Genomic DNA, 27,119 nt, shown 5'->3' on the forward strand with positions numbered 1-27,119 from the left:
ATCAGTAGAGAAGGAAGGACCGTGGCTGATGGGCTGTCATAACATTCCCTCTAAAGGGGCACTAGAAGCAAGCCCTGTGTGACTAAGGGAGACAGGAACAGGCTCTTTATCTCATGGACCTGTTAGAGACAGATCTAAAGCCTCCCAGGCCTGCTGGAGCTGGAACCCCTTCTCCACTGAGGGTGTTACCCTGACGACAGAGGCCCTGCCAGGCTGGGAAGCATCCAGAGAGGGATTACCTCCCAGCTCCATTTCTACTTTCTGCGAGAGGCCTGAACCCCACACCCCCTTGCACCTAAATTATGAAGAAACAGACCAGCCCAGGCCCATAGCAAAGCCTTGAAGAGGAAGTGCAGGAGAAGAATGAGCTAGCCACTTCTGCCTGAGATGTCCACACCATCCCTGGTGGTCTCAGCCTGTCCTTCTGCAGCAGAATACTCGTAACAATTCTCTTAGCTGACATATGCGAGGGTCCCTGAGAGGCAGTGGTGTAGTTATTACCACTTGCAAATTCCAAATAACCCCAAAGTCAAATTCTGTTCGTAATTACAATGTCTTGAGAGGCCCACTCTTAAGAGGCCCACCTGAACTCTTGCTGGCTGTTTTTGCTTGGCTACGTTTGTTCCTGATACTTCGACAATTTAACTGATACTTCTCTCATTTTTCTTGTCTCTAAAAAAGATATTTCAAATTCCTATCTGAAAAAGTATTTAAAATGAATTAGCAGTGGACTAGAGAGATGGCTCAGACCTTAGGAGCACTGGCTGCTCTTCCAGAGGTCCTGAGTTCAGTTCCCAGAACCCATGTGAGTAACTCCAGCTCTAAGGGAGCTTAAGCTTCTGGCCTCTGAGGACACCTGTGCTCACATGCACATATCCATATGCAGGCACACACACTTACACATAATTAAAAATAATAAAAACATTTTTAAAAACATAAGCAAGCCAGGCATGGTGGTGCACACCTTTAATCCCAGCACTCAGGAGGCAGAGGCAGGCAGATCTCTCTGAGTTCAAGGACAGCCAGGGAAACCTTATCTTGAAAAACAAAACAAACAAAAACCATATAAGCAGACTACTATTGATACAGACAGAGAGAATGCTAGGGATAGGATATGTTTGTATTCACTTTAAATGTAAAAAGAAGTATTAAACTTACTTTCTTGAGAAATGCATGAAATAATACAAGATATAATACTTTCTATTATAACATAATAAATAGCTGCTCTTTTTCCCCTATGGTGTTCAGTCCTTGCTACAACCCCTGTAAATTTGGGGTTGAGACACGCTGCTCTTTCTTCGGTGACACCAACAAGAAAAACAGCTTCCTTTGGTGTCCCTGCTGAAATGCCCACCCCACCCCCATAGAGAGTTCTGGATGCCCCTGAGTGGGCATATTAGTTCTCCCATGCAGAGGGAGCAGCGTTTGAACTCCTTCTGAGACCTCATGAGAGCTGGAGAAGCGTCTGTCCTTGACTAGAGAGGCTCAGGTCAGCCCCAGGCAAGTGTCACAGTTGTGCAGTGGAGTAACCAGTCTTCTCTTCCAGACGGCCTCCCATCCATGCCTGTGTTCGACAGAACTCTGCCCGTGAAGCAGATCCACGTGCTGGAGGCCCTGGACCTTCTTGTCCTCCGAGCAGACAAAGGTGCTGCCCTCAGATGGTGTTCTCTGGAAAGAACGGAGGGCGGGTGGCCCACTGCAGCAGACCTCAGGTCACGTTCCTTTGCCTGCTGTCAGTGCCATGGTCCTTTGGTGGCCCACTTGTTGGGGTAGTGGAGGAAAGGAGAGTTTATGTGGAGTAAACGTTCTGTGGGATGCAGTTGCCTGTATCCCGGAACACCTCCCAACCCTGGTCTGTGCATCTGCCCTGGGAGGCCCAGCAGGTCATTTGACATCTCTGATCCCCTCCTCTGCCTTCTCCTCACTGTCACCAGGGAAAGATGCCCGCCTGTTCGTCTTCCGGCTGAGTGCGGTGCAGAAAGGCCTTGATGGCAGGCAGACTGGAAGGAGCAGATCTGACTGCCGAGAAAACAAGCTGGAGAAAACCAAAGGTGAGGCTGGGGAGTAACTTCGGGTGGAGTACTTGCCGGGAACATGTGAGGCCCGAGGTTCGACTCCCTGGGCTGTGCAAACCATCCCTGCCTACGTGTGAGTTTGAGCACTGTCACAAAAGAAGAAAGAAACTATTTCTGTTAAAATCTTCAGGCTACTGAAAATAAAAATGAAAATTAGGGAGCAAAAGAAACAACCCCTCCTCTCAGGGGGAATGAGCAGGAGTATGGGGATGCAGGTCACTTGCCAAATACCCACAAAGGCCTGGGTTTGAGTCCCAGAACTGCCAAAATAGAACCTTGGCTTCTCCAAGAAGCTAGGAGAATAGGAAAGCAGGCTGAAGACGGGAAGTTTCAGCTTTGGGCCACAAGTTTCAGGTCTTGGAGGTAAGTTCCGTTCTCAGCTAATGTGAAACAAAGACTCTGATCAACCTCCACTTCAATTCCTGTTGTGTGGTGGACACAAACCAGGCCCAGGGACTGGACAGATGACCCAGAGGTTAGAGAAGCTGTTGCTCTTGCAGAAGATCCAGGTTCGATTCCTGGCACTCATTGCCTGTGACTCCCCTTCTGCCCTTCAGACACCAGACACACACATGTGCACACATTCAGACCAGACACCCACACACATGGTCTTAGTTACACACATGTGCACACATGCAGGCCAGACACCCACACACATGGTCTTAGTTACACACATGTGTACACATGCAGGCCAGACACCCACACACATTGTCTTAGTTACACACATGTGCACACATGCAGGCCAGACACCCACACACATCGTCTTAGTTACACACATGTGCACACATGCGGGCCAGACACCCACACACGTCGTCTTAGTTACTGTTCTCTTGTGCTAAGTTGATACCATGCCCAAGGCAGTAACTATAGAAGAAATCATTTATTAAGGCTTATGGTTTCAGAGGGTTAGTCAGTGGCCAGCATGGCAGCAGGCAGGCAGGCAGGCTCTAGAACAGTAGCTGAGAGCTCATGTCTTGTGACAACAACCATGAGGCAGAGAGAGCGCTAACTGGGAATGGTGAGCCTGTGAAACCTCAAAGCCCAGTGACACGCCTCCTCTGACAAGGCCACACCTCCTAATGCTTCCCAAACAGTTCCACCAACTGGGGTCCAAGCATTCAAATATGTGAACTTATGTGGGCCATTTTCATTCAAACCACCTCACACATAAACAAATCTAAAAAGAACACAGATAGATAAAACCAAGTCTAGTCTGTAGGCTAGAAGGGTTGCCTTTCCTAACCTTGTTTTCATGTCCGTCTTTCCTGGCTTATTAGTTACTTTTCTACTTTCTGGGACCAAATATCAGGCAAGAAGCAACTTAGAGGAAGGGGGGCTTGTTGCTCACAATTTAAGCAGGTGCAGGACATGCTGTGGCTGTCCGTGTTTCATCTCAGTCAAGAAGCAGAGGGCGCCGGGCGGTGGTGGCGCACGCCTTTAATCCCAGCACTCAGGAGGCAGAGCCAGGCGGATCTCTGTGAGTTCGAGGCCAGCCTGGTCTACAGTGTGAGATCCAGGAAAGGCGCAAAGCTACACAGAGAAACCCTGTCTCGAAAAACCAAAAAAAAAAAAAAAAGAAGCAGAGGGCAACTGGGCAGTGGTGGTGCACACCTTTAATCCTAGCCCTCAGGAGGCAGAGGCAGAGGCAGGTGGATCTCTGTGAGTTTGCGGCCAGCCTGGTCTACAGAGTGAGTTCCAGGACAGCCAGGGATACACAGAGTAATCCTGTCTCCAAAAAACAGGAGGAGGAGGAGGAGGAGGAGGAGGAGGGGGGAGGAGGAGGAGGAGGAGGAGGGGGAGGGGGAGGAGGGGGAGGAAGGAAGGAAGAAGGAAGAGGAGGAGGGGAGGAGGAGGATGAGGAGAAGGAAGAGGAAGAAGAAGAGGAGATGGGAAGTGGGACTAGGCTATAAGACCCACCCCCAGTGACTCACTTTCTCCAATGAGGCTCCACCTTCTAAAGGTTCACAGCCTTCCAAAACAGTGACCCCAGCTGGGGACTGAGTGTTAAACACATGAATGGGGAGAGGGGTTCCAAACTGAGCACCACAGCACCTGGTGTCGGAAACATACCTGATCTGGTCTCAGTTATGCCTCATTCCCAGGGTTCTTAGGAACCATCCCCAAGGTCCCCAGGCCTGGGAGCTGCCAGCCCTCCTACTCACGCTGATGTCACTTCCTCTTCCCAGGTTGTCACCTATATGCTATTAACACTCACCACAGCAGAGAACTGAGGATCGTGGTTGCAATTCGCAATAAACTGCTTCTCATCACAAGGAAACAACACAACAAGCCAAGTGGGGTGCCGGGTGCCTCGCTCCTGTCCCCTCTGTCGGAGTCACCTGTTGAGGAATTCCAGTACATCAGGGTAGGTTTGCTGTCCAGCTTCTGCTCTCCTGGGCAGGCGTTAGCTGACTGCCTGTCTAGTCCCAAGACTGTCCCACTGCTCAGTAACCCCTGTGGGACCCCAGTCTCCTGTGCCCTGGCTTACCCAGATAGCTAAGCCGTGTGCTCATTCACAGTAACCTCTGTGAGTTCTGGGCATGGCCATGCAGCAGTGAACTGTGCCAAGTCTCTCTTCCCACAAGCTTGCCCTCTAGTTGACAAACAGATACCTGATAGCTGGCAGAAATACACACTGAGGCCGGGTATGGTGATACACCTTTACTCTCAGCACTCGGGGGGCAGATCTCTGTGAGTTCGAGGCCAGCCTGGTCTACAAAGTGAGTTCTAGGACAGCCAGACTGTTACACGAGAAACCCTGTCTCAAAACTCATCCCCTTCCCAAAAAACAAAAAATCACTGAGAATAAAAATAAGAGAGGATGCAGGATACAGAGGGTAATGGGTAGAGTGAGGAGGAACAGGCTTCCACTTGTGAACAGACACTCAAATGAAGTATGAGTGGGAGGAGTGCTGAGGAGAGGGGTATGCCAGAGAACAGGTGCAGCTAGCCAAAGGCCCTGGAGCCTGGTGAAGGTACAGTCCGGCATGAATCTGGGAAGAGATTGTCTGCAGCCCTAGAAGCCTTGGCAGAGAGCTTTCACTTTGGCTTGGAGCAAGGTAGGGACTCTTGGAAAGTTCAGTGCAAACAAGTGGGATGCTTAAAACATGGCTTTGGCAGTAGACAAACACAGGGGACCAAGACGGCCATCAGGAGACCTGCTAAAGGCCAGAACAGGATCGAGCAGGCTGTAGTGGTCTTGATAGCTGGAGAAGCAAGAAGTGTGGAGCAAAGCTGTCTATCTGTGTTTGCCTATAGGATGTGAGGATGGGGTGAGGGTTCAACCCTAGGGAGGAAGTCTTCTGAAAGTTGGTCCCTTTCCCAATCATCCCACCTCTCCTGAAAAACAAAACTAAACTAAACTACAGTTGTTGGGCATGGCTGTGCATGCCTTTAATCCCAGCACTCTGGAGGCAGAGGCAGGTGGATCTCTGTGAGTTTGAGGCCAGCCTGGTCCACATGGCGAGTTCCAGGACAGCCAGGGCTATATAGTGAGACTGTGTCTCAAAAAAAAGCAAAAAACAGCTATAGCTCGTCAAGCTATGAAGTGTTCCCAGAAGTGGCCACCAGAGCCAAGCAAACTGAGCGCTAGGCAAACTGAGAAGGATTTTCACTTGGTTAAGGCCTCCTGAATTACGCACATAGGTTTCTGCAGCTGTTCTGGGGACAGAACACTCTGATAGATACACTAAAACAGGTTAAAATTTTGTCCTAATGAAGTGTCTGCCTTCTCAAGACTAGTTACCACCCATAATGAATATTTATGTAGAGTAGTTAGGTAGTGTGACTCTGAAATCAGAGTCACGGAGTTCAAATCATAGCTTTACCACATATAAATGTTGTGACCATAAGCAAGACACCTGACCTTGGAGCCCCAGTTTTTTCCTCCATAGAGTAACAGCCACACCCCATGCCAGGGGTTGGTGCAAGGATCGTGCAGACACTGCCTTGGCATAGGTGACGTTCTCAACAAGGCAATCAACAATGATACAGCTGCTACTAAGTCACGAGACAGTGAAGACAAAGCCACTGGACAGTGAAATCAGATTGTGAAATCCCTTCCTTCCTGGCCTCCATCCCTTCCAGGAACAGAGGCCCGAGTCTTGAAGGGGCATCACAGGAAGGAGGAGTCTGGTGAGAGCCCTGTGTGTGCAGCAGAGCTCTGCTGGCCAGGCGGCTGGACTCCTGTAGAAGGGGGAACAGGCGGCAGAGGCTGTCTAAGATGGCTCTTGTGTCCTAACTGGTGTCCTCCTCTTCCTCACCCCACAGGAGATCTGTTTGTGTGACTCCCCAGCAGTGATGACCTTAGTGGACGGGCCAACCGAGGAGAGTGACAACCTCATCTGTGTGGCATACCGGCATCAGTTCGACGTGGTAAATGAGAGCACAGGAGAAGCCTTTAGGCTGCATCACGTGGAGGCCAACAAGGTGAGCTGATGGTTGTCACAATGGATTGGGAATAAGAGAAAGCAAGGGATTTTGACTTCTAATTTTAGATACTGTGATGTGGCGTCTTTAAAATTACATCCTCTAGTGAGATGTGGAAGTTTGTGCCCTTAGTTCTTGACTTGTGAAGCTGAGGCAGGAGGATCATGAGTTCAAGGTTAGCCTGGGCTACATAGTAACTGAGGCTAACCTGGGCCACATGAGACCTTGTCTCAGAATAATAACAATAAAATTACGTGCTGTGCATCTGTATCATGTGATGTGCTCCTTAGCCTGGAGCACATGAAGCTGTCGTCCAAGGGCAGTTTCTGAACCCCAGAAGGACAAGAGGTGGCTGCAGCCCAGGCTGAGCACCCTTGTCTCAAATCTGGACAGTAGTGAGCCAGGGTCAAGCATATCACAGACCTACTCGACTGCCTTACACTGCCTTTATGGGAAAGACAGACAGAGATGGAGACAGACTGGGCGACCTGAGAGTCCAGAGACCCCATGTGCTGGAGGCGGGAGAAGCCTCGCTGAAGGCACAAGAGAAGAGCAGTCCACAGCCGAGGGGCTCAGGGTCCTCATCACTTCCTTTCATCTCCTGTAAGACAGGCACAGTGCTGTCCACTTGAGAGTCAGTGTGAGAATGGACTGAGTGACACACAGGACCACCCCTGTGAACCTGAGCATTCTGGGTAAATGAGAGCATTTGGGGACACAGCTGGATTCAGACCTTCTAGACAGTTCCACCCAGAATGGAAAGGAAGCAAAGATGGAGGACAGCAAAGATGTGTCTTTCCCACCTCAGTTCGTAACGCGAGGCCCAGTGGCACTGTGGGTACTGGTGAAGCACAAATGGCCTTGCAGCGCCCTGGGGCTGAGGGCCACTGCCGAGTAGCGCGTAGCTTGGGGTTTTTCTGAGCGTCCCCATCCCGCGCACTACTCCTACTGCCCGCTGTCATTGCAGGTTAATTTTGTCGCAGCTATTGATGTATATGAAGATGGGGAAGCCGGCCTGCTCCTATGCTACAACTGTAAGTAAGGAGCTGTCCGCTCATGCACAAAAACAGCCTGTTTCTCGGGGTGCTAGAATGGGATCTCCCTACTCCCCTAGACTGAGCTGATGAACCTTGCTGCGCACATCATCACACCAGGGAGCATCTAAAATCCACACCCCTACCTGCACCACTGGCTGTGGCCCAGACCTCTCAGTGGCATGCTTATCAGAGCTGTCACCATGTTCCTGCTTCCAGGGTGTGGGGTGAGGATGGTGGCATCCAGCTAGCAGGTCCTTACTGTGTGCCAGGTAATCCCGTGTCGGATTTCCACCTACAGTGGCCCACAGCAGGCTTTGCTTCCTTCCTCCACATGGAGCTAAGGCAGAGGAGGCTTGGAGAGGTGACCTGCCTTCCTCAGGGTTATAAGCTACTCAGCATCGGGGCCAGGGCTTACCTCTGACCCTCTTGACCTCAGTACCAGATTTTATCTTCTGTTACTACAGGATGAATGTCCCTCATCTGAAGTGCTTATGCTCAGAGTGTTTCAGATTTTGTAACTTTTAGACTCTGGGATAGTTCCACATACATAACTAGTCATCCTGGAAATGGAACCCAAGTCTAAACACAAAATTCATTTACATTTCATATACACCTACAAAAGGCCAGGAAGTAATTTCATCAGTTAGTATTGCTATTTTTAGTGTATCTGAATTATTTATTTATTTTAATTTTTGTTTTGAGATGGGGTAGTTCTGACAGTCCTGGAACTCAGTATGTAGCCCAGGCTGGCCTCTAATACACATATATCTACCTGCCTGTGCCTCTCAATGCTGGGATCAAAGGCGTACTCAGAACACCCAGCAAGAGTGTCTGGATTTGGGCTGTGACCCATCAGATGAGGTAAGGTTTGGGATTTTACACCTGTCAGCACTCAGAGAGTTTCGGATATTAGGTCAATTTAGATTTCAGAACTTTTGGATTAGGGGCTCAGCCTGTAACTTTTCTTTTAACAGAGTCTCGCTGTGTACCCCTGGCTGACCTGGAACTCTCTATGTCAACCAGGCTGGCCTTGAACTCATAGAGATCTTCTGCCTCTGCCTCCCAAGTGCTGGGATTAAAGACATGCACCAGCCCTGGCTTTTAACCTTTAATTTTTTGTGTCCCCCCACCCACCCCCTGCTGCTAATGAAATCAGCCTAAATTGGACTCACATAACTCAGTTAGGTTAGTTTGGATCCCTAGCAGGGTGGGTTTTAGGCAGAGCAAATGTATTAGATACTGACTTCCAGCATTTCAAGGGCTAATGGGGGGATTGCCAGCATTTGTCACTCTTGCAGAGAACCCAGGTTCAGTTTCTAGCACCCACATGGCAACCACAACCATCTGTGACTCCAGTTCCAGGGCAAACGACTCCCTCTTCTGACCTGAGGGCACCAGGCTTGCATGTGGCGCACAGACGTACATGCAGGCAGAGCACTCATATCCATACAATAAGTAAATCTCTTAAGTTATTTTTAAACAGATGGAAGTGAGATCATTTCCTGGGTAAGGGTTAACTAAAATGAAAAACTTTTTTTCAGCCTAGAACCATCAATTTCTAGAGTAGCAATTCTGGTTATAGCTCATAGATCAGATCAGATACTTTGATAAGTAATTTATCAAATTATATAAATATAAATTATTTATCAACATGAAAATTTGTCTGGAGGGTGTCATCTTCAAAATTCAAGACTTAACAGGGAATAGTCCAGAGAAGGCAGGACAGCAGCCCCACTCTGAGTCCCTCAAAGGGACAGTCATCCACAAGTTTTAGCAGAAGAATTCCTCCAAACAGTGGGCCTTAAGAGTGCAATCCTGTGACTTTATTTTTAAAAAAATCTATGGGGAAAGAACTGGCTCTCCCCACCCCCACCCAACTAAAAACAGACTGGAGAGATGACTCGGTGGTTAGAACACTGACTGCTCCTGAGGAGGACCCAGGTTCAGTTCCCAGCACCCACTTGGTGTCTCACGACCTTCTATAACTGCAGGTTAAGGGAATCCGGTGTCCTCTTCTGGCTTCCACAGGCACCAGGCACACATGTGGTTCTTAGACATACATGCAGACAAAACACTCATACACATAAGATAAAAATAAATAAGTAAAATTTTGAGTAAAATAATTTTAAGACAGGTATGATGGCACAGTCTTGTAATACCAGCACTCAGCAGTGAGTCAAGAAGATTATATGTTCCAGGCCAGCCTGGGATACATGGCAAGACCCTCTCTCAAAACACACATATATAACAATTATAGTTGTTATCTTCATTATCTTAAAAGTGTGTAGGGGCTGGGCAGTTGTGGCGCACGCCTTTAATCCCAGCACTCGGGAGGCAGAGGCAGGCGGATCTCTGTGAGTTTGAGGCCAGCCTGGTCTACAGAGTGAGTTCCAGGAAAGGCGCAAAGCTACACAGAGAAACCCTGTCTTAAAAAACCAAAAAACAAAAAAAAAAAAAACTTATGGGGTTGGGGATTTAGCTCAGTGGTAGAGCGCTTGCTAAGCGCAAGGCCCTGGGTTCTGTCCTCAGCTCCGAAAAAAAAAAAAAAAACGTGTGTAGGAAGACTTAAACAACTTCTATAATGAAAGGGGACTCTGTCCCTACAAAAGCTTTCTTACTTTGTGAAGGTCTGAGCCATATACACTAATATTCAGAGGTCAGAATAGACCAGGACCAGGTAGCTGAATTAAACTGGCCTTAACGTAGCTGAAGTTCAGCAAGGGGTATACACACATGGTGCAGGTTCTCAAGAAACATGTTAGGAAGTTGTATTAGTCAGGGTTCTCTAGAGTAACAGAACTTAGAGAATGAATCATCTCTCTCTCTCTCTCTCTCTCTCTCTCTCTCTCTCTCTCTCTCTCTTTCTCATCTATTATATATTATATATATCATATAGTGTATATATAAAGGGCATTTATTAGAATGACTTACAGGCTGTAGTCCAGCTAATCCAACAATGGCTGCTTATGAATGAAAGGTCCGAGAATCCATTAGTTGTTCAGTCTGTGAAGCTGGATGTCTCTGATGTTCTTCAGTATATGTCTAACCTAAATCTCAAAGAAGCGGGCTCTAATGCCAGTGAAGGAACGGACATGCTAGTGAGAGCAAGCAGGAAAGAGAAAGAGTTTTTTCTTCCATCTCCTTATAGAGGCTGCCAGCAGAAGATGTGGCCAGATCAGAGGTTTGTCTTCCCACCTCAAAGATCCACATTAGAAGTGTATCTTCCCACCTCAAATGATGAAGCAAAAGTCCCTCACAGGTGTGCCCAGCCGTTTGGGTTTTAGTTAAGTCCAGATATAGTCAAGCTGACAACCAAGAATGGCCATCACAGAGGGCATATGCAACTCCTGCCGTGCTTGTAGTGGGTAAGGCTCAAGAGTGACCTGCCTTGTAGAAAGGCTTCGTCCACCCCAGGCCGCCCATTCTGAATCTTTCTCTAGCATGATGATACAGCAAAGTAGGGGCACATGGGCTCCGGAGCCCAGCCTAGCTTCATTCAAACACTCCGCCCCAGGTAGAGCTATAGGACTCAGGGTAGACTGCCTCACCTCTCCCAACCTCAAGTTCATATGCAAAGTGACCTTACAGGGTAACAGCATCTCCCTTCTGAAGCCAGGCATATTAAATGGACTGTCTTCTCAAAGCGCCATGCTTGACACACAGTGTATTTTCTCCAGGTGGCAGCTGTTGGCATAAGTGGTGTCAATGTCATTCTTGCTGTGACTGCCTCACAGCCCTCAGCCTCTGGCCCAAGGGTGGCAGTGGCTGCTTATGAAAACCTGGCAGAGAGGGCTGGGTGCGGTAACGCTTCAGTCCAGCACTTGGAAAGCTGAGGCCAGAGCATTGCTACAAATCCAAGTCCAGCCTGGGTCCAGAGACCCAGCTGGAGGATTCTGCCCGGCGCCCTGTTTCCTCTTTCTCTGGATGCAGCGATCTGGGTGTCGTCTCTAACAAAACATGTTGCGGTTGTTTTTGTTGCAGACAGTTGCATCTATAAAAAGGTTTGCCCCTTTAATGGTGGCTCTTTTTTGCTTCAACCCTCGGCATCGGATTTCCAGTTTTGTTGGAACCAGGCTCCATATGCAATTGGTAAGAAAAACCTTTTCTGTGGTTCCCTGCCCCTGGCTGACCACCACAGGGCTTGGTCTCCTGTGGGCAACTAGGGCTTCTTCCGAAACTAGCACCCATTCTGGGGCATGGACATTCTTCAAATACTCTGCTGTTGGATAATTTTTATGCTCCCCGTTTAGACTCATGTCCCCTGGCTCTTCTCATTCCTAGGTACATGACATTAGAAAGCAATGAAATATAATTTGTCATTACCTGGCAGGCCTTTTCTAAAACTCACGAGCCAGCTCCAGCTAGTGCACTGACTGGCTTGGGGAGAAACACAGTTATCAGTGCTGTTCTTACCTGCTGAAAGTCCAGAACCCCAGAGGCCAACGAAACACCTGCCACTAAGATGCCAGTGTGGGGCTGGCAAGATGGCTTAGCTGGCAGAGATACTTGAAAGTCTGATGGCCTGAGTTCCGATGACCCGGACCCATATGCTAGAAGGAGAGAACTGACTCCTCCAAGTTCTCCCTGACCTCCACATGTGCACCCCCACCCACCACCACATACACATTAAAATGTAAATTTAAAAAGCAAAATCAAAGCCAGGTGGTGGTGGCGGCGGCGGCGGCGGCGGCGGCGGCGCACGCCTTTAATCCTGGCAATTGGGAGGCAGAGGCAGGTGGATCTCTGTGAGTTTGAGGCCAGACTGGTCTACAGACAACCAAGGCTACACAGAGAAACCCTGTCTAAAAAAAAAAAAAAAAAGCAAGTTCCCAGATGTTGGGATATGGCTCCATGGTACAGTGCTTGCCTAGAATCCACAAGCCTTGGATTCTCTTCCCAACACTACAAATAACAGGGATATAAAAACCTTGAAAACAAATACCAGGATATGAGTAGTTTATGGAGCCACAGTAGGAATCAGAGAGTCACCCTGAGACCAAGAGTACTCTAGTTAGGACTTTTTTCCTCTCTGCTGTGCAGACTGTGGTAGCACAGGCCTGTAAGCCTAGCACTTGGGTAATAGGGGCAGGAGGTTCATAAGATGTGCAGCGACACCTGGCAAATTCATGGCCAACTTGTCTAAAAAACAACAATAATAAAAACCTATCTGCTGAAAGGCCCACGTCAGAGATTGTTGAGAGAGCAGACCTGAAGCCGGTGCCTGGTCATGCTGTGAGGACAGATGAGATCGGCCAAAAGGAGGAATGGAAACTGACCTGGACTTTGAGCTAAGCACTGGAGAGATCAGGGCAAGAGGCCTCATGTAGGAGAATGAGTCACCAAGGACACCCCAAATGGACAGGTCACCTGTGCTGAGCCCTGAGAGAGTCCACCTACACAGATGTAATGGAAGCCTTGGTGCAGGAAGTCAGCATGTCACAAGAGCACTGGGAGGAGCCCCACCTATAACAAAGAACAGAGCATCTAAGTCAGGGACGCTCTGAAGGACGCACTGCTGCCTGCGACACAAGGCCAGAGGTGCAGAGAAGGGGTGGCGTGCTGGGGACACCTGGGCTGAGCCAGGAAGGAAGAGTAAAGGGAAGTTTCCAGGCAGGTGGTCACGTGCTGAAGGGTGCCAAGCTGTAGTCTGGAGAATGTGGGGAAAGTCCCACAGGACTGGGCAGCTGAGCCACCAGAAGACCAGGCAATGGGGCATCAGGCAGGGCCGTAGCCATGACAACTGGTTAGCGTGCACACCTGAGAGGCAGGCCTACCCATGTGAAGCAGGCAGGAATAGGAGGGATGGAAGTTTCTGGAGTGGTGAAGATGACTGAGCTATTGCAGCCACCAGCCACCAGGCCCGTCTGTTCCCTTGCAGTCTGCGCCTTCCCGTACCTCCTGGCCTTCACCACCGACTCCATGGAGATCCGCCTGGTGGTGAATGGGAACCTGGTCCACACAGCAGTTGTGCCCCAGCTGCAGCTCGTGGCCTCCAGGGTGAGTGGAATGCAGTCTTATGGCCTTTGCACCCAGAGGTGTCAAGTGAGCAAACGCTGTTGATTGTCACACCAGGACAGCTGTTCTGTGTCGGAGTGCCAGGAGGGAGGGGCACTGTCAAGATTGATCGGGGTTTATGTGTGCCCTCCTCGAGCTTCCAAATGCTCCCTTAGGACTGGGGGGATGGCTCAGCCTGGAAGGCACTGGCTGTGCAGACCTGACAAGCTCAGTTGAGTCCTTAGAACATGTAAAAGTAAGACGGAGCCAACGCCACGGAAGCTCCCTACCTTGGGCAGAGAGCCATTGGTCCATTGTCAGCTTGGGAATGCAACTGTGGAATAGTACCGTCTTCTCCTGAACTTTAAATTTGGGGTGTGTGTATGTCTGTCTGTCTATGACTGTATGTGTCTGTCTGTCTGTCTGTGTCTGTCTATGACTGTATGTGTATGTGCTTGTGCACAACACACACACGTTGAAGTCAGGGGACACCCTGCCTTAGTCAGCTCCCTCCTTCCGCTGTGTGGGTCCCAGGTAGGAAACTCAAGTCGTCAGGCTTGGTGGCGGGTGCCTTTACCTGCTGAGCCCACACTTTCCTCCATGCTCAGTGTCTAGCTTCAGTTTGAGATTTTTCCTGTGAACTGTGGCTTACCAACTGACCACATCCAATAACCAGAAAACAGGTGACCTCCTGGGGTGTCTTTGTCTAGTGCTCCACCATGAGTGAACCCCACAAAGTCTCCTTTCACCCTGCCAGGCCAGGATGGCGCCCCTGCCTCATTCCCTGTGGCCCTTTCTCAGTCTTGATCTTGGTCGTGCTGGCTGGAGGCAGCTACTCCTCTGTCTCCTGCTGCATTGTCTGCTGGGAGCATGGGGACCGGGCTGCCCTCTCCAGTGTGCACACCAGTGCTCCCAAAATATGTGTATGTTTAAAACAGTGACTGTAAGTTTACTGATATAACACGGCTTTAGTTTACAGTTAACAGTAAAATATGTTCATCTTAGTAAAACCCATACCACTTAGTTCTCACAAGATATGCTTTCTAGTTTTTGCTGAGACCTGTATCCATAACCAAACTACAGGTTCAACTCCACCCTAAGTTGGAGTCCTACCACAGTCTGCTCATTATTGTTCCAGTAGGTTATGTCAAGAAATCTGTCATGTGGCCAGGTGTGTGGCTCACATCTGTAAACTCAGCACTTGTAGGGCTATCAGGAGGAAAGATATGCATTTGAGGCCAGTCTGAACTACATAGTGAGCTCCAAGATAGCCTAGGATACAAAGTAAGACTTTGACTCCAAAAAAAAAAGTCTAATATGTAATCGAGTGTTAAACAGTTTTTCTGTGCTGGAGAGAAGCTCGTGGGCTAAGTTCCCTTAGTGTTCTTATAGAGGACCCAGGCTCAGTTCCCAGCATCCATGTGGTGGCTCACAATGTCTGTTCCAGGGGACAGTCCTTCTGAGCTCCCTGAACTCCTGTATGTATGTGGTCATAGATGTAGACTCAGGTACACACACACACACACACACACACACACACACACACACACAATTAAAGTATTTAAATATATCTCTCCAGAAACAAATCATACCTCTTAAACCAGAACTTACTCCAGCTGCAGCCCCTAGACTCAATGAAAGGATCATGGCGCTGGTTGGTCGGCGGAAGAGTCACGAGCCATGGGTACCAGAGTTAAAATGGGCTTTATTAGAAAGAGGAGGGGATAGGACGGAGAAGCCAGGCCTGGCAGAGAAGAAACAGAAAGGGAGAGGCAGAGAGAGAGCATGGGGGTCCATGTGTAGCTTTTTAAGGCGGGGACACAGTCGCCCGCTGATGACGCGATAAGGCGCCAGACAAGACCCTGAGCTGCGCATGTACAGAATCCTAACACTCAACCCATTTTTATCCAAGTTATTACTGGTAGCGCTCACCAGTGTCCAGCGAGTCTGTCCAGTGGATGTGGCTGATACAAGAGTCAGCAGGAGCCAGGCAGGAGCTCCTAAACAATAGTAAATGTAGCCAAATAGTTAAGAGTGTTGTTGACAGTCTTTGCCTCTAATATTTAAGTTTATTCTATTTGCCTGGAGAGATAGCTCAGCAGTTAAAAGTGCTTGCAGAGCAAGATGAGAACCTGAGTTCAAATCCCCACAACCCACGTAAAAATCTGAATGTGTTCACATGCATGCCTGCAAGCCCAGTGCTGTAAGGGGCAGAGACAGGAGGATTGCTGGGACTTAGGCTACCAGCCTAGCTCCAGGTTCAGTGATAGACCCTTTCTTAAGGAAGTCAAGTGGAGAGTGATGGAGCAGGACTCCTGACTTCCTCCTCTGGCCTCCATGCAGGTGCACTGATGTGCATATTGCATACACACATGGGTAAACACCACACACAAAAAGCTAAATTTGTACTTTTAAATTTTAATGATGGCCATGTTTAAGATCTGGCTTGCGCCGGGCGGTGGTGGCGCACGCCTTTAATCCCAGCACTCGGGAGGCAGAGCCAGGCGGATCTCTGTGAGTTCAAGGCCAGCCTGGGCTACCGAGTGAGTTCCAGGAAAGGCGCAAAGCTACACAGAGAAACCCTGTCTCAAAAAACCAAAAAAAAAAAAAGATCTGGCTTGCAAACTTCCTGAGAGTCGGCTCTCAAGAACACATGTGATGTCTTCCCACTGTTGTGCCAGGTGAGCACATGTGGGCATGCTGGAGTATATTTATGCTGACTCCATGAGGCAGACGTCTCTATCTTCCCCCTGCAGAATGGGCCTGACTGAATCCCCGAGGTCCGTCCCAGTTCTGAGACTCGGAGGGGACGTGTGTGCGTTGGGTTGGGTTTGCAGATGTGTGGCAAGTGACTCTGCTAGTGTAGGTCAGTGCAGAGAAAAGGAGAGCAAATCCTTGGCAAAGTCCAGCTGGATGAGCCCCTGGTCTGCGCTGCCTGCCCTGAGGAGGTCAGGAAGTCGCCTCCAGGCCTGGGAACCAGTCGGTCTTGGCAGTGGTGCAGAGCCTGGGGTACAAGGCAGCTGCTAACGCTTCTTCTTCCCTTCCAGTCAGACATATACTTCACAGCAGCCACGGCTGTGCACGAGGGCTCATCTGCCAGCAGCTCCAAGGGGGCCAGTGCCCACACGTCTCCTCAGACACCTCCGGCCCGGGATACTCCGCTGTTCCCTTCTTCCCTGGGGGAAGGTGAAGTCCAACGTTTACTGCTTTATTAATAGATCCCCTGGATCATGGTTCCTTTGGCTTCCTGTCAGAGCTAGACATAATCACTGCTAAAGAAGTTACTATTCAGATTGGGCATAGTGCCACACGCCTTGAATCCCAGCACTCAAGAGGCAGAGGCAGGCAGATCTCTGTGAGTTCCAGGCCAGCCTGGTTACAGAGTGAGTTCCAGGACAATCAAGGCTATGTAGAAGGAGACCCTGTTTCAAAAAAACCAAAATGAAGAGGTGAAGCAGTTGTCTAAATTGTTCTGTTATCGCTAAAAACTCGGGAGTAAGGTATCGGAGTAAAAACCTGGTAGATCAAGAAAGCAGCGAGAAAGGACCAGCTGGCCCTCTCTATCTTATCGTATCCTGGGTCTTCCAAAATCTCTGTGGCTAATTACAGTCAGCTGGTCGTTGACTCCACTCCCTGATTCAAGGTTAACTTTATTAACAGTCTCAGAGTGTCGCAATACGATGAAAAATCCCGCAACAAAGAATAAGGGGGAGGAGAAGTAGCAGTTAGAGTTGTTGAAGATGTTACTATTTAAAGCCAGTGAAAAGAACTTGCTTGATCGCACATTCAGGGCCAGCCTGGACTAGGTGGTGAGACCTATCTCAAAAACAAACAAACCAATAAATAAACTTTGTCCTTTGAATTGGTAAAATTCTTAAGAAACAGCCGGGTGGTGGTGGTGGTGCATGCCTTTAATCCCAGCACTCGGGAGGCAGAGGCAAGCAGATCTCTGTGAGTTCGAGGCCAGCCTGGGCTAGAGTGAGTTCCAGGACAGGCTCCAAAGCTACACAAGAGAAACCCTGTCTCGAAAAACCAAAAAAAAAAAAAATTCTTAAGAAACTTTATATTAAAATAACAATAAAAGCCATACATGATGGCACACGCCTTTAATCCCAGCACTCAAGAGGCAGAGGCAGGTGGATCTCTGAGTTCAAGGCCAGCCTGGTCTCTCTACTGAGTTCCAGTATAGCCAGGGCTACATAAAGAAACCCTGTTTCATAATAATAATAATTATTATTATTATTATTATTATTGTTATTATTAATTAAAATTAAAAATTTTTAAAAAGAAAAGAAAGGCAGGGGGCTGAATCGACAACTCATTCAGTTAATTGCTTGCACTTGCTCCACAAGCATGGGGACCTGACTTCACATCCCAGCACCCACATAAAAGGTCAGGCACAGTGGTGCACACTCCTAAGCCCAGTCCTGGGGTCAGGAGGATCCCTGGGGTACACACGCTGATTAGCTAGTCTAGCAAGTTCCAGGTTCTGTGAGAAGCCTTGTCCCAAGAAGTAAGTTGGAGAAACCTCTGACCTCCATATACATACGTATACACACACACACACACACACACACACACACACACACACACACATATACACCTCTGGCCTCCATATACATACACACACACACACACATACACACCTCTGACCTCCATATACATACATACACACACACACATACACACACACCTCTGACCTCCATATACATATGTGTACACACACACACACACCCCTCTGGCTTCCATATACATATGTATACACACACACACACACACACACACACACACACACACACACACACACACACACACACCAAACAAACAAAAATAGGAGGAATCCCATTCTGTAAAACAGCGCTTTCAGCGGAGAAAAGAATAAGCCAGAGTGCATCCAGCTAGCAGGATCATGTGTTTCTCCTCAGGGGGTGACAGTACCAGTGAGTTTCACGGCTAAATCTGCAGCCCAGAGACTCAGGTGTCACTGTGCTTTGCCATGTCCCCAGAGACTCAGGTGTCACTCTCCCTTTGCACACGTCCCCAGAGACTCAGGTGTCACTCTGCTTTGCACAGTGTGTCCTGTGCCAGGCTCCTGTGGGGCCAAGAAGAGCATTTCTCCTGACTTCTTGCCCCCGTCAGTCATCTTTATCATTCATTGTTCAGATGAGGCCCCTGGCGGGCAGTTCCCCGCTCTCCTTGTCTCTCCTGTTTCCTGTACAAGCACAATTGTACTCTATCAAATTCCCACAAAAGAAAGAAAGTCCCTAGGACACACAGAGCCATTGGGCGTCATCAGCCTATGACAAAGTCTTTCTTCGTGCTAATTATATCACATAATTATATTCAGGAACAAGAAATTATGTCCAGGCAGCAAGATGGTCCAGTAGGTAAAGGCACTGGCCATCAGGCCCGATGACCTGAGCTTGACCTCTGTCCTGCTGGTGGGAGGAGAGGACCAGGTCCTGCAAGTTCTTCCCTGACCTCTACACATGGACACATGCACACACACACTCAACAATGTCATTTAAAACTTTTAAAGAAAGAAACTGTTCTGTTGTAAATAACATGAGCCTAAAGTTCTGGTCTTTTCCAAATTGTGTTTCAGGTGAAGTTCAGTCTAAAAATCTGTACAGGATTCCACTCAGAAACCTTGTGGGCAGAAGCATCGAGCGGCCTCTGAAGTCGCCCCTGGTGTCCAAGGTCATCACGCCGCCCACCTCCATCAGCCTTGGCATTGCTGCCATCCCTGTCACTCACTCCCTGTCCCTGTCGCGCATGGAAATCAAAGAAATAGCAAGCAGGACCCGCAGGGAACTGCTAGGTAATAACAGCCGCCAGGAGTGTTCCCACAGCTTGTCAGTCAACCAGCGGGCTTTCGTCTTGGCAGACTTGGGCAGGCACTTGGGAAGAACTTGCAGGACCCGGTCCTCTCCTCCCACCAGTGGGACAGAGATCAGGTCATCAGCCTGATGGCCAGTGCCTTTACCCACTGGACCATCTTGTTGCCTGGACATAATTTCTTGTTCCTGAATATAATTAATTATGTGATATAATTAGCACGAAGAAAGACTTTGTCACATGAGTGTCCTAAGGACTTTCAGACGGTACAAGCATTTGCTTTCAAGCTTGCCGACCTGAGTTCGAGGCCCAGGACACACATGGTTGAAGGCTGAAGGCGAGAGCTAACTTCCTCAAGTTGTCCTCTCCACACACACACACACACACACACACACACACACACACACACACACACACACACACACACACACACACACACACCATACAAGCACTCACAGACACACAACACAAATAAATGTAATAAAAAATTTAACTCCCTCTCAGCAGAGATTTAGAATCCATCAATAATAATTACATCTACACCAGTGAATTTTGGACCATTTCCCACTGATGATGGACAGAAAGCTGACTAAGCCACTTTAAGGGGGAATAGGGAGCTTATGAGAACACTATAGGATTTTAGGGGCCTTGCCACTGTTAGAGTTCTCTGGGACTGTGTGTTGCAGTGTCTATACACTTTATAATCAGAGAGAATAGACTTCTCCAACAGAAAAACCATTCACAAATATATCTCTGTCATCTTCGCTACTGTGTCAAGCCTAGTAATGTACCAGTGAGGATAAAAGGGGCAGGAAAACTGGACGGGGAGGGGAAGCGGGGTGGATCTGATCCAAACACATCCTGTGTGAAATTCTCAAAGAACTTTGAAGTTTTTAAAGAATTAAAAAGGCATCTCTGTCCCCTGTGGTGATGACCCCTGACCTCTGGTCCTCCTCTGTGACACAGGTCTCTCTGATGACGGTGGACCCAGGTCAGAAGGAGCAGCACCAAGGGCCAGATCAAAACCCCGGAAACGCTTAGAAGAAGGTCAAGGAGACCCCAAGCCAGAGGCTGTGAGGTCAGCTAGCAGTGACAGGTAAGAAGAAGCCCTCCTGCTCTGGGTGCTTGCCCAGCGAGACTGGCCAGCACCCCACAGGGTCAGCAGCCAGCCCCACTGAGGGTCCAGAAACAACGGCTGCCAGCCATATGGGGCTGAGACAAGAGGACACTGCCATCAGCAACCCAGCTAATGTTCACTGAATAAATTCAGAGGGGCTAGGGACAGTCAGCTAGAGCCACGGCCAACATGCACAAAACACACACACACACACACACACACACACACACACACACACACACACACACACACACAGGAGTACATGTGTATGAGAGAGAAACAACAGAGAAAGACACTTTTAGAAAAGAGTTCACTATGTGGCTTTGGCTAACCTAACTCACCATGTAGACCAGGCTGGCCTCAGACTGTTTCCTGAATGCTGCACCAGTGATGGCGCACACCTTTAATCCCAGCACTTGGGAGGCAGAGGCAGGCGGATCTCTATGAGTTCGAGGCCAGCCTGGTCTACAGAGTGAGTTCCAGGACAGGCTCCAAAACTACACAGAGAAACCTCGTCTTGAAAAAAAAAAAAAAAAAAAGCCATGTACCACCACACCCAGTCCTAGAGAGAAGCTGTTAGGATGTACGTAGTGATGTATTTTAATCATAGTCCCCCACACACCCCAGTTACTCTTCCTTGTCCCTCCCACCCCACTGACCTCTCTCCGAAGAGACTATTTTTGGATCACTGGTTGATGAAGATTCACAAAAACAAGATTGCTTAGTAAGAGTTTAGGGTCAGCCACTTTCCGGAACAGGAAGAGCCCTTCTGAATGGCAGGCAGCTCAGCACATGTGGACAGATGTTTGTTGCCTCACAGATGTGGTCCCTTCAGCAACAGTGCATGTGCCCTTCTGGAAGGAATGGAACATCTGTCCAAGCTACTTTGGCACTCTGCACTAAGCTGGGGGGAGGGAGATGACCAAGCCTGTGTGGACCTTCAGAGGGTCCATAGGCCGTTAAGCACCAAGCCATTAAGCATGGCAGAGTGGAGTGTCCTGCCACCTGCACAGAGGGTCTCAGGCTGCCTGGTGGGAAGAGCCAGCCTCACTCACGCTCAGCCTCACGTGGAGAAACAGATCTAACTGTAGGGACACTGTTGATCTCAGCCAGCCACAGTGTGCTCTGAAGTTAAGGGACTGGAGAAATGACTGTGGCCAAGAGCATTGGCTGCTCTTAGAGAGGCCCAAGTTCCCAGCACCCACATGGCTGCTCACAGCCATCTCTAACTCCAGCTTCGGGGATCCGATGGTGCCAGACACACCAGACACAGACATGCCCGTAAACAATTATGTACATAAAATACACGTTCAGTAATTTTTTAAAGAGAGCCAGCATGGTGGTACACACTTTAAATCCCACCACTCAGGAGGACAAAGATAGATCTCTGAGTTCAAACCAATCTAGTCTATATAATGAGTTCCAGACCAGCCAGAGCTACATATTGAGACCCTGTCTCAAAATACCAAAAGTAAAGATAAGGGGCTGGAAAAATGGCTCAGTGGTTAAGAGCACTGACTACCCCAGAGGACCCACATGGCAGCTCACAACTGTCTGTGACTCCAGGATCCAACACCCTCACACAGACATGCATACAGGAAAAACACTAATGCACATAAAATTAAAAAATAATAAATTATTTTAAAAAAAACTGTAGGCGGCTGGGGATGATGGTTCAGGTCTGGATTAGAGGTAGGAGAGTCACAGTAAGTTCAAGGCCAGCCAGACCCTAGCTCACAGTATGAGGGGCTGGAAAGACAGCTCAGCCGTTAAGAGCATTCATTGTTTGATCTTCCAGAGGACCCAGGTTCAATTCCCAGTACCACATGGTGGCTCACAATCATCTGTGACTCTACTTCTAGAGGATCTAATACCTTCTTCTAGCCCCTGAGAGCACAGGGATGCACAGAGTGCGCAGACATACATGCAGACAAAGCATCCATACTTATCAAATAAAAATAAATCTGTTCATTATTAGATGTTTTGAGATTTTTTTAGTGTTTGTTTGTTTTTGAGTCAGGGTTTCTCTGTGTAACCACCCTGGCTGTCCTGGAACTTGCTCTGTAGACTATGCTGGCCTCAAACTCGCAGAGATCTGCCTGCCTGTTCCTCTTGAGTGCTGGGATTAAAGGTGTGGCCACCACCACCTAGCAAAATAAACCTTTTTAAGAAGCAACACCACTAATAAATAAATGACAGGACGGCAGAGAGAAGGTCCACTTTGATAGGAGGTCAGGGAAGAGCCGAGCACAGGGCTGGCTTGGGGTGAATGCTGAGAATGGAGGAACAGCCGGCGGTGCTTACACAGCACTCAGGAGGCAGAGGCAGGAGGATCTCTGAGTTCGAGGCCAGCCTGGTCTGCAGAGCATGTTGAAGGACAGCCAAGGCTACACAGAGAGACCCTGTCTTGAAAACGAAAGAGGAAAAAAAAAGAAGAAGAATGGGGGATCAGTGCCCAAGGCAGCAGGGACTCCAGGCAATGGCTCTGGGCAGGCAGCATGACCAGAGACACGGGGAAGAAGAAGGGACACTTGAGCAAGTGTTAGGGGGCAGCAGGAGGTCAGGTGGGCAGAGCAGAGCCAGTGCTTCCAAGGCCTGGGGCCTTTGTGGATCACTCTGAGAAGTGAAACCCACACTTCCTCACCTTCCTCCTTTCATCCATGGTAGATACACTGAGCCCAGGAGAACAGGAGAGCAAGCAACACGCCTTGACAGCAGCTTCTCTCTTCCAGGATCCCATCTGGAGTTTTGGAAAGTCCTGCTTCTGAAGCCAATGCTGAGGGCCGTAACCACTCGGCAAGCTCTGACCAGGACCTGGTGGTGGACAAAGAGGCCAGCTCAGGCTCAGGCAGCAGCCCCTTCCAGCTCATGGCCTCCTCAGAGGAAGACATCATCGATTTGAAATAGTGTGTCTCGTCGGCCACCCTTAGTTTCCGTACGCAGGTTTATACTGTCAGCAGCTCCAGCATCCTGGCTCAACCAAGTGCCCCTTCAGCCGGGCCGCCATCTACTGGACCAAACTCCCACACCCTCAGCCAGCTGGGTCACTCTCCGGCGGAGTCCAGTGCCGTCCTTCTTGACCCTTGTTTCTCCCATTCAAGAACCGTCAGTCCCCTTGTAATAAAGGTGGTAGATTTCATTGAGGTCTTAGATCAAAACTTTGAATAAATCAAAAATGTTCATTCTTATTCACTGCAACCCTTCTCTTATATTTTATAGACTTAGATGGAAATTATTTTTTGTAAGTTTGACTTATGTCACATACTATGCTTCTTTTATGAAAAAAGATGCTGCTTTTTAATTTTCCTATAAATAAGTTTTCTTTCTGCACCTTGGCCCTGTTGCTGCCTGTGTTCACTGGGGTGGGGCCCCTGCACTCCTGCCTAGAGACCTGGGAAAGATAGATGAAGCCTCCCACTTCTTCCTCCTTCGATCTCAAATAATAATAAGGCAAGGGCACTGCATAGTCTTAGGATACATGCATCTTGTGACTGTGAGGTCGTGTAGCCAGGAAATAGTGGATCCTTGTCATGCAGAGTTCTTGGCCCCCTCCCTTGAGTGGGTCCACCTGTTCTGTTTTGCTGTGCTGGGTATGGACGCCCAGATCTTACCCACACTAGGCAAACAGGCTCTGTTGCTGAGCTGTGTCCTCAGCCCCGCCTTGCTCTTCCATATGAAGCCAGATTATCCCTCCTCTTATAGATGTATCAGAACGTTGAGATGGAGAGATGGAGAGCTGCCTCTGTGGTTAAGAGCACTTGCTCTCCCAGAGGACCCTGGTTTGATTCCCAGCACCCATGTGGTGTCTCACAACCATTTCTAACTACAGTTCCAGAGGATCCAATGCCCTCTTTTGACCTCCAAGGGCAGGAGGCACACACATGGTGCACATACATGCATGCATGTAAAACACTTATAAAATGAATAAATCTGGTTTTTAAAATGCCTACCCGAGCTGTCTCCTGAAAAGTAAGCAGGAGGTAATGTGGACTGAACCAAACACAAATGAAGTAGTGAAACAGCAGCCCTGGCCCAGAGGTCACAGGTCACCTTTGGTTTAGCAGCTGATTCCCCTTCATGCCCACATGGCCTGTGGAAAGAAACCCCATTGTCTGCCCAAGAGGAAGCAGCTCTGAGGAGTTCTGATGTCATGGTATCAGAGGTTAGAGCCTTGCAGGCCATAAGGAGGATTCCCTTCCCCTCCCCCTTCTGCACAACAGTTCCGTGTGATACATGGGACCAAAAGTAAGCGTTAGAGGCTACATCAACCCCACCAACAGTTGTATTAGGTTTATTCTGGCATTTCTCCGGTTGGGGGCTTGTGGGGATGTCAGTGGGTTTACATGTGGGGGCTAGCGGTCAGCTTCGGCTGTTGTTCCTCAGGGGCCATGCACTTGGTTTTTTTGAGACAGCATCTCTCATTAGGATCTGGCGGGGCTCACTAGTTAAGCTAAGCTGGGTGACCAGTGAGCCCCAGGGACAACTTGTATCTACCTCCTCAGTGCTGAAGTTACAGACGTGCACCGCCACTCCCAGCTTTTGCGAGAATGCTGGAGTCAAACCCAGGTTCTCATGCTTCAGAAGCAAGCTTTGTACCAATGGAGCCGTCTCCCAGGCCTATCACCTTCTTTTGAGGAAAGGAAACAGACTCAGAACTCAGAAAGCGTCTATGATTTGAACTTATGTTCTCTTAGTCCCAGAGAACTCTGCTCTCTCTGCCCTGTGGGCCTCACAGAAACGGGCTAAGTGCTTCCTCTCAGGTGGGGTAGGCTGAATGAATATTTTGTTTTAGGATTGGGGAGGGGAGGTTGAGACAGAGTTTCATGCAGCCAAGGCTGGCCTTGAACTCTTGATTCTCCAACTTCCACCTCCCAGGTGCTGAGTGGCTTGTGCCACACATCTGGTTCTTGGCCTCTGTTTTTCATGTTACACCAGTTAATGAGCTTGTATCTCTATTTTTCCTGTCCTTGTTGTTGTTGTTATATCTTGATGAAAGAGAAGAAAATCTAAGCCTGTATTTATTCTTCCAGAAAGGGCAGTAATGAAGCCAGCTATGACGGGTAAGAGACAAGGGTATAAGAAATACAGAGGAGGCAAGAGAGGGACATGACTCAAGCTGGTGATGCTTTGCTCATAAAAAAGGGGGAGGGGTGCCAGGTGACAGTGGCGCATGCCTTTAATCCCAGCACTCGGGAGGCAGAAGCCAGGAGGATCTCTGTGAGTTCGAGGCCAGCCTGGTCTACAGAGTGAGATCCAGGACAGGCACCAAAACTACACAGAGAAACCCTGTCTCAAAAAACCAAAAAAAAAGGGGGGGGGGGGAGTGAGGCTTTTCTACCAACAATATCTAGGCAAATGTGGGAAGGGAGAACATTGGCTAGTGGCTCACAGGTGTCCATGGCTCAGAAGTCTAGCGCTAGCTGGGCTCCCTGCAGCATCCCTTCCAAATAAGCCACTCAGCTGTGCCACTGGCTCAGGTACGAAGTACAGGGTCTAGGTGCAATTTCTCCATGGCCTCTGCTCTGCAGACACCAAGCACCTTCTGTCCAAAGGGGCTAATGCCCACTGGGAAAGAAAAGAGCAGGTGGTTATGGAGCAATGTAAGAACTTACCCCCAAGCATGAGTTTTTGTAGGGGCACAAACAGGTGGCTGGCTGCCTTTAAGATAGTCTTGTGATAAGGACTGGAAAATGTTGGCTGCTACAATAGACTGGCTGCAATAATGTCAAACCACTATACTAGCAGGCATTTGAGAGCTTCGCCTGCCCACAGCTCTCCTGGAAGATAGTCCGTACCCCCACTTACAGATGAAGACACCCGGCACAGGGAGGGGCTAGGCGCCTCCCACTGTTCTTTCCAGAAGTACATGTGTGCCATTGCCTGCCCACAAAGCGGTGGTACATAACCAGAGGGAGACTCGGGGAGGTAGAAAGATAAAGATTCAAGGCTGGGGATGATCTGTGGGGCAACCAAGGAACAAGGAAATCACTAAGTCCCACTCTCCCCACCTCTGGAACGGGGACCTGACAGGGTCCTCAGCATCTCGGGGTCCTAGACTTTGTAGCACTCATGTTGAAGGTGATCTGCCCCCCGGAAGCACCGGGTCAGTCTCAGAAAGTCCAAGGAGAGGGATAGGTGGCCCAAGACAGTCTGCTCGGAGACTTTTCACCCTGAGGCTCCCTGAGGCAGAAGTCAAGGTTGGGGAAGAATGGCTGACCATGTTCCAGGGAAATGTTATGTAGTAAGGGTGGGAAGTCTTGCGCCAGCCAGCTCATGTGCTCCGCCTTTGACCCACTACTACCCTCATTAGCAGAGGCTAGATTGAGAGACAATGCCACACAAAAAAAGAAAAAAGTAAAACTGTAAACTTGTTCTCGCAGAGGACTCTGACCTAGGTCCCAAGCACACCCGTACATGGTGGCTCACAATCTGTAACTCCAGTTCCAGGGGATCTGACGCCGCCTTCTGACCTCCACAAGCACGAGGCACGCATGGGGCACACAAACATACACGTAAGCAAAACACTCACAAATAAAGAAGTTTAAAATAAAAATAAAGAATAAAAACAAATGAAACCACCAAAACATGGGCCAGCGAGATGTCTGCTGGTAAAGGTGCTTGCCCCCAAGC

At 49.0% G+C, this 27,119-nt stretch overlaps 1 protein-coding gene across 13 annotated transcripts in view; it reads left to right on the plus strand.

Moving 5' to 3' along the window:
* The window catches only part of Garnl3 (GTPase activating Rap/RanGAP domain like 3), a 147,320-nt gene extending 123,643 nt beyond the window's left edge, over positions 1-23,677 (plus strand). For 12 of the 13 annotated variants that reach the window (XM_052725463.1, XM_052725461.1, XM_052725466.1 and 9 more), the window contains 11 exons: positions 1,547-1,645; positions 1,935-2,051; positions 4,262-4,440; positions 6,345-6,503; positions 7,471-7,537; positions 11,522-11,629; positions 13,419-13,537; positions 16,582-16,720; positions 19,140-19,355; positions 20,339-20,468; positions 23,222-23,677. In XM_052725463.1, the coding sequence (XP_052581423.1) occupies positions 1,547-1,645; positions 1,935-2,051; positions 4,262-4,440; positions 6,345-6,503; positions 7,471-7,537; positions 11,522-11,629; positions 13,419-13,537; positions 16,582-16,720; positions 19,140-19,355; positions 20,339-20,468; positions 23,222-23,396 (1,508 nt within the window). In that variant the 3' untranslated portion in view covers positions 23,397-23,677. The remainder of the gene's footprint in view (positions 1-1,546; positions 1,646-1,934; positions 2,052-4,261; positions 4,441-6,344; positions 6,504-7,470; positions 7,538-11,521; positions 11,630-13,418; positions 13,538-16,581; positions 16,721-19,139; positions 19,356-20,338; positions 20,469-23,221) is intronic. The other variant, XM_052725469.1, reaches the window with a different exon arrangement.
* Positions 23,678-27,119: the final 3,442 nt, after the last annotated feature.

The sequence above is a fragment of the Peromyscus californicus genome, unplaced genomic scaffold (genome assembly GCF_007827085.1).
Source record: "Peromyscus californicus insignis strain IS unplaced genomic scaffold, ASM782708v3 Scaffold_7__1_contigs__length_154581171, whole genome shotgun sequence".
NCBI lineage: Eukaryota > Metazoa > Chordata > Mammalia > Rodentia > Cricetidae > Peromyscus > Peromyscus californicus.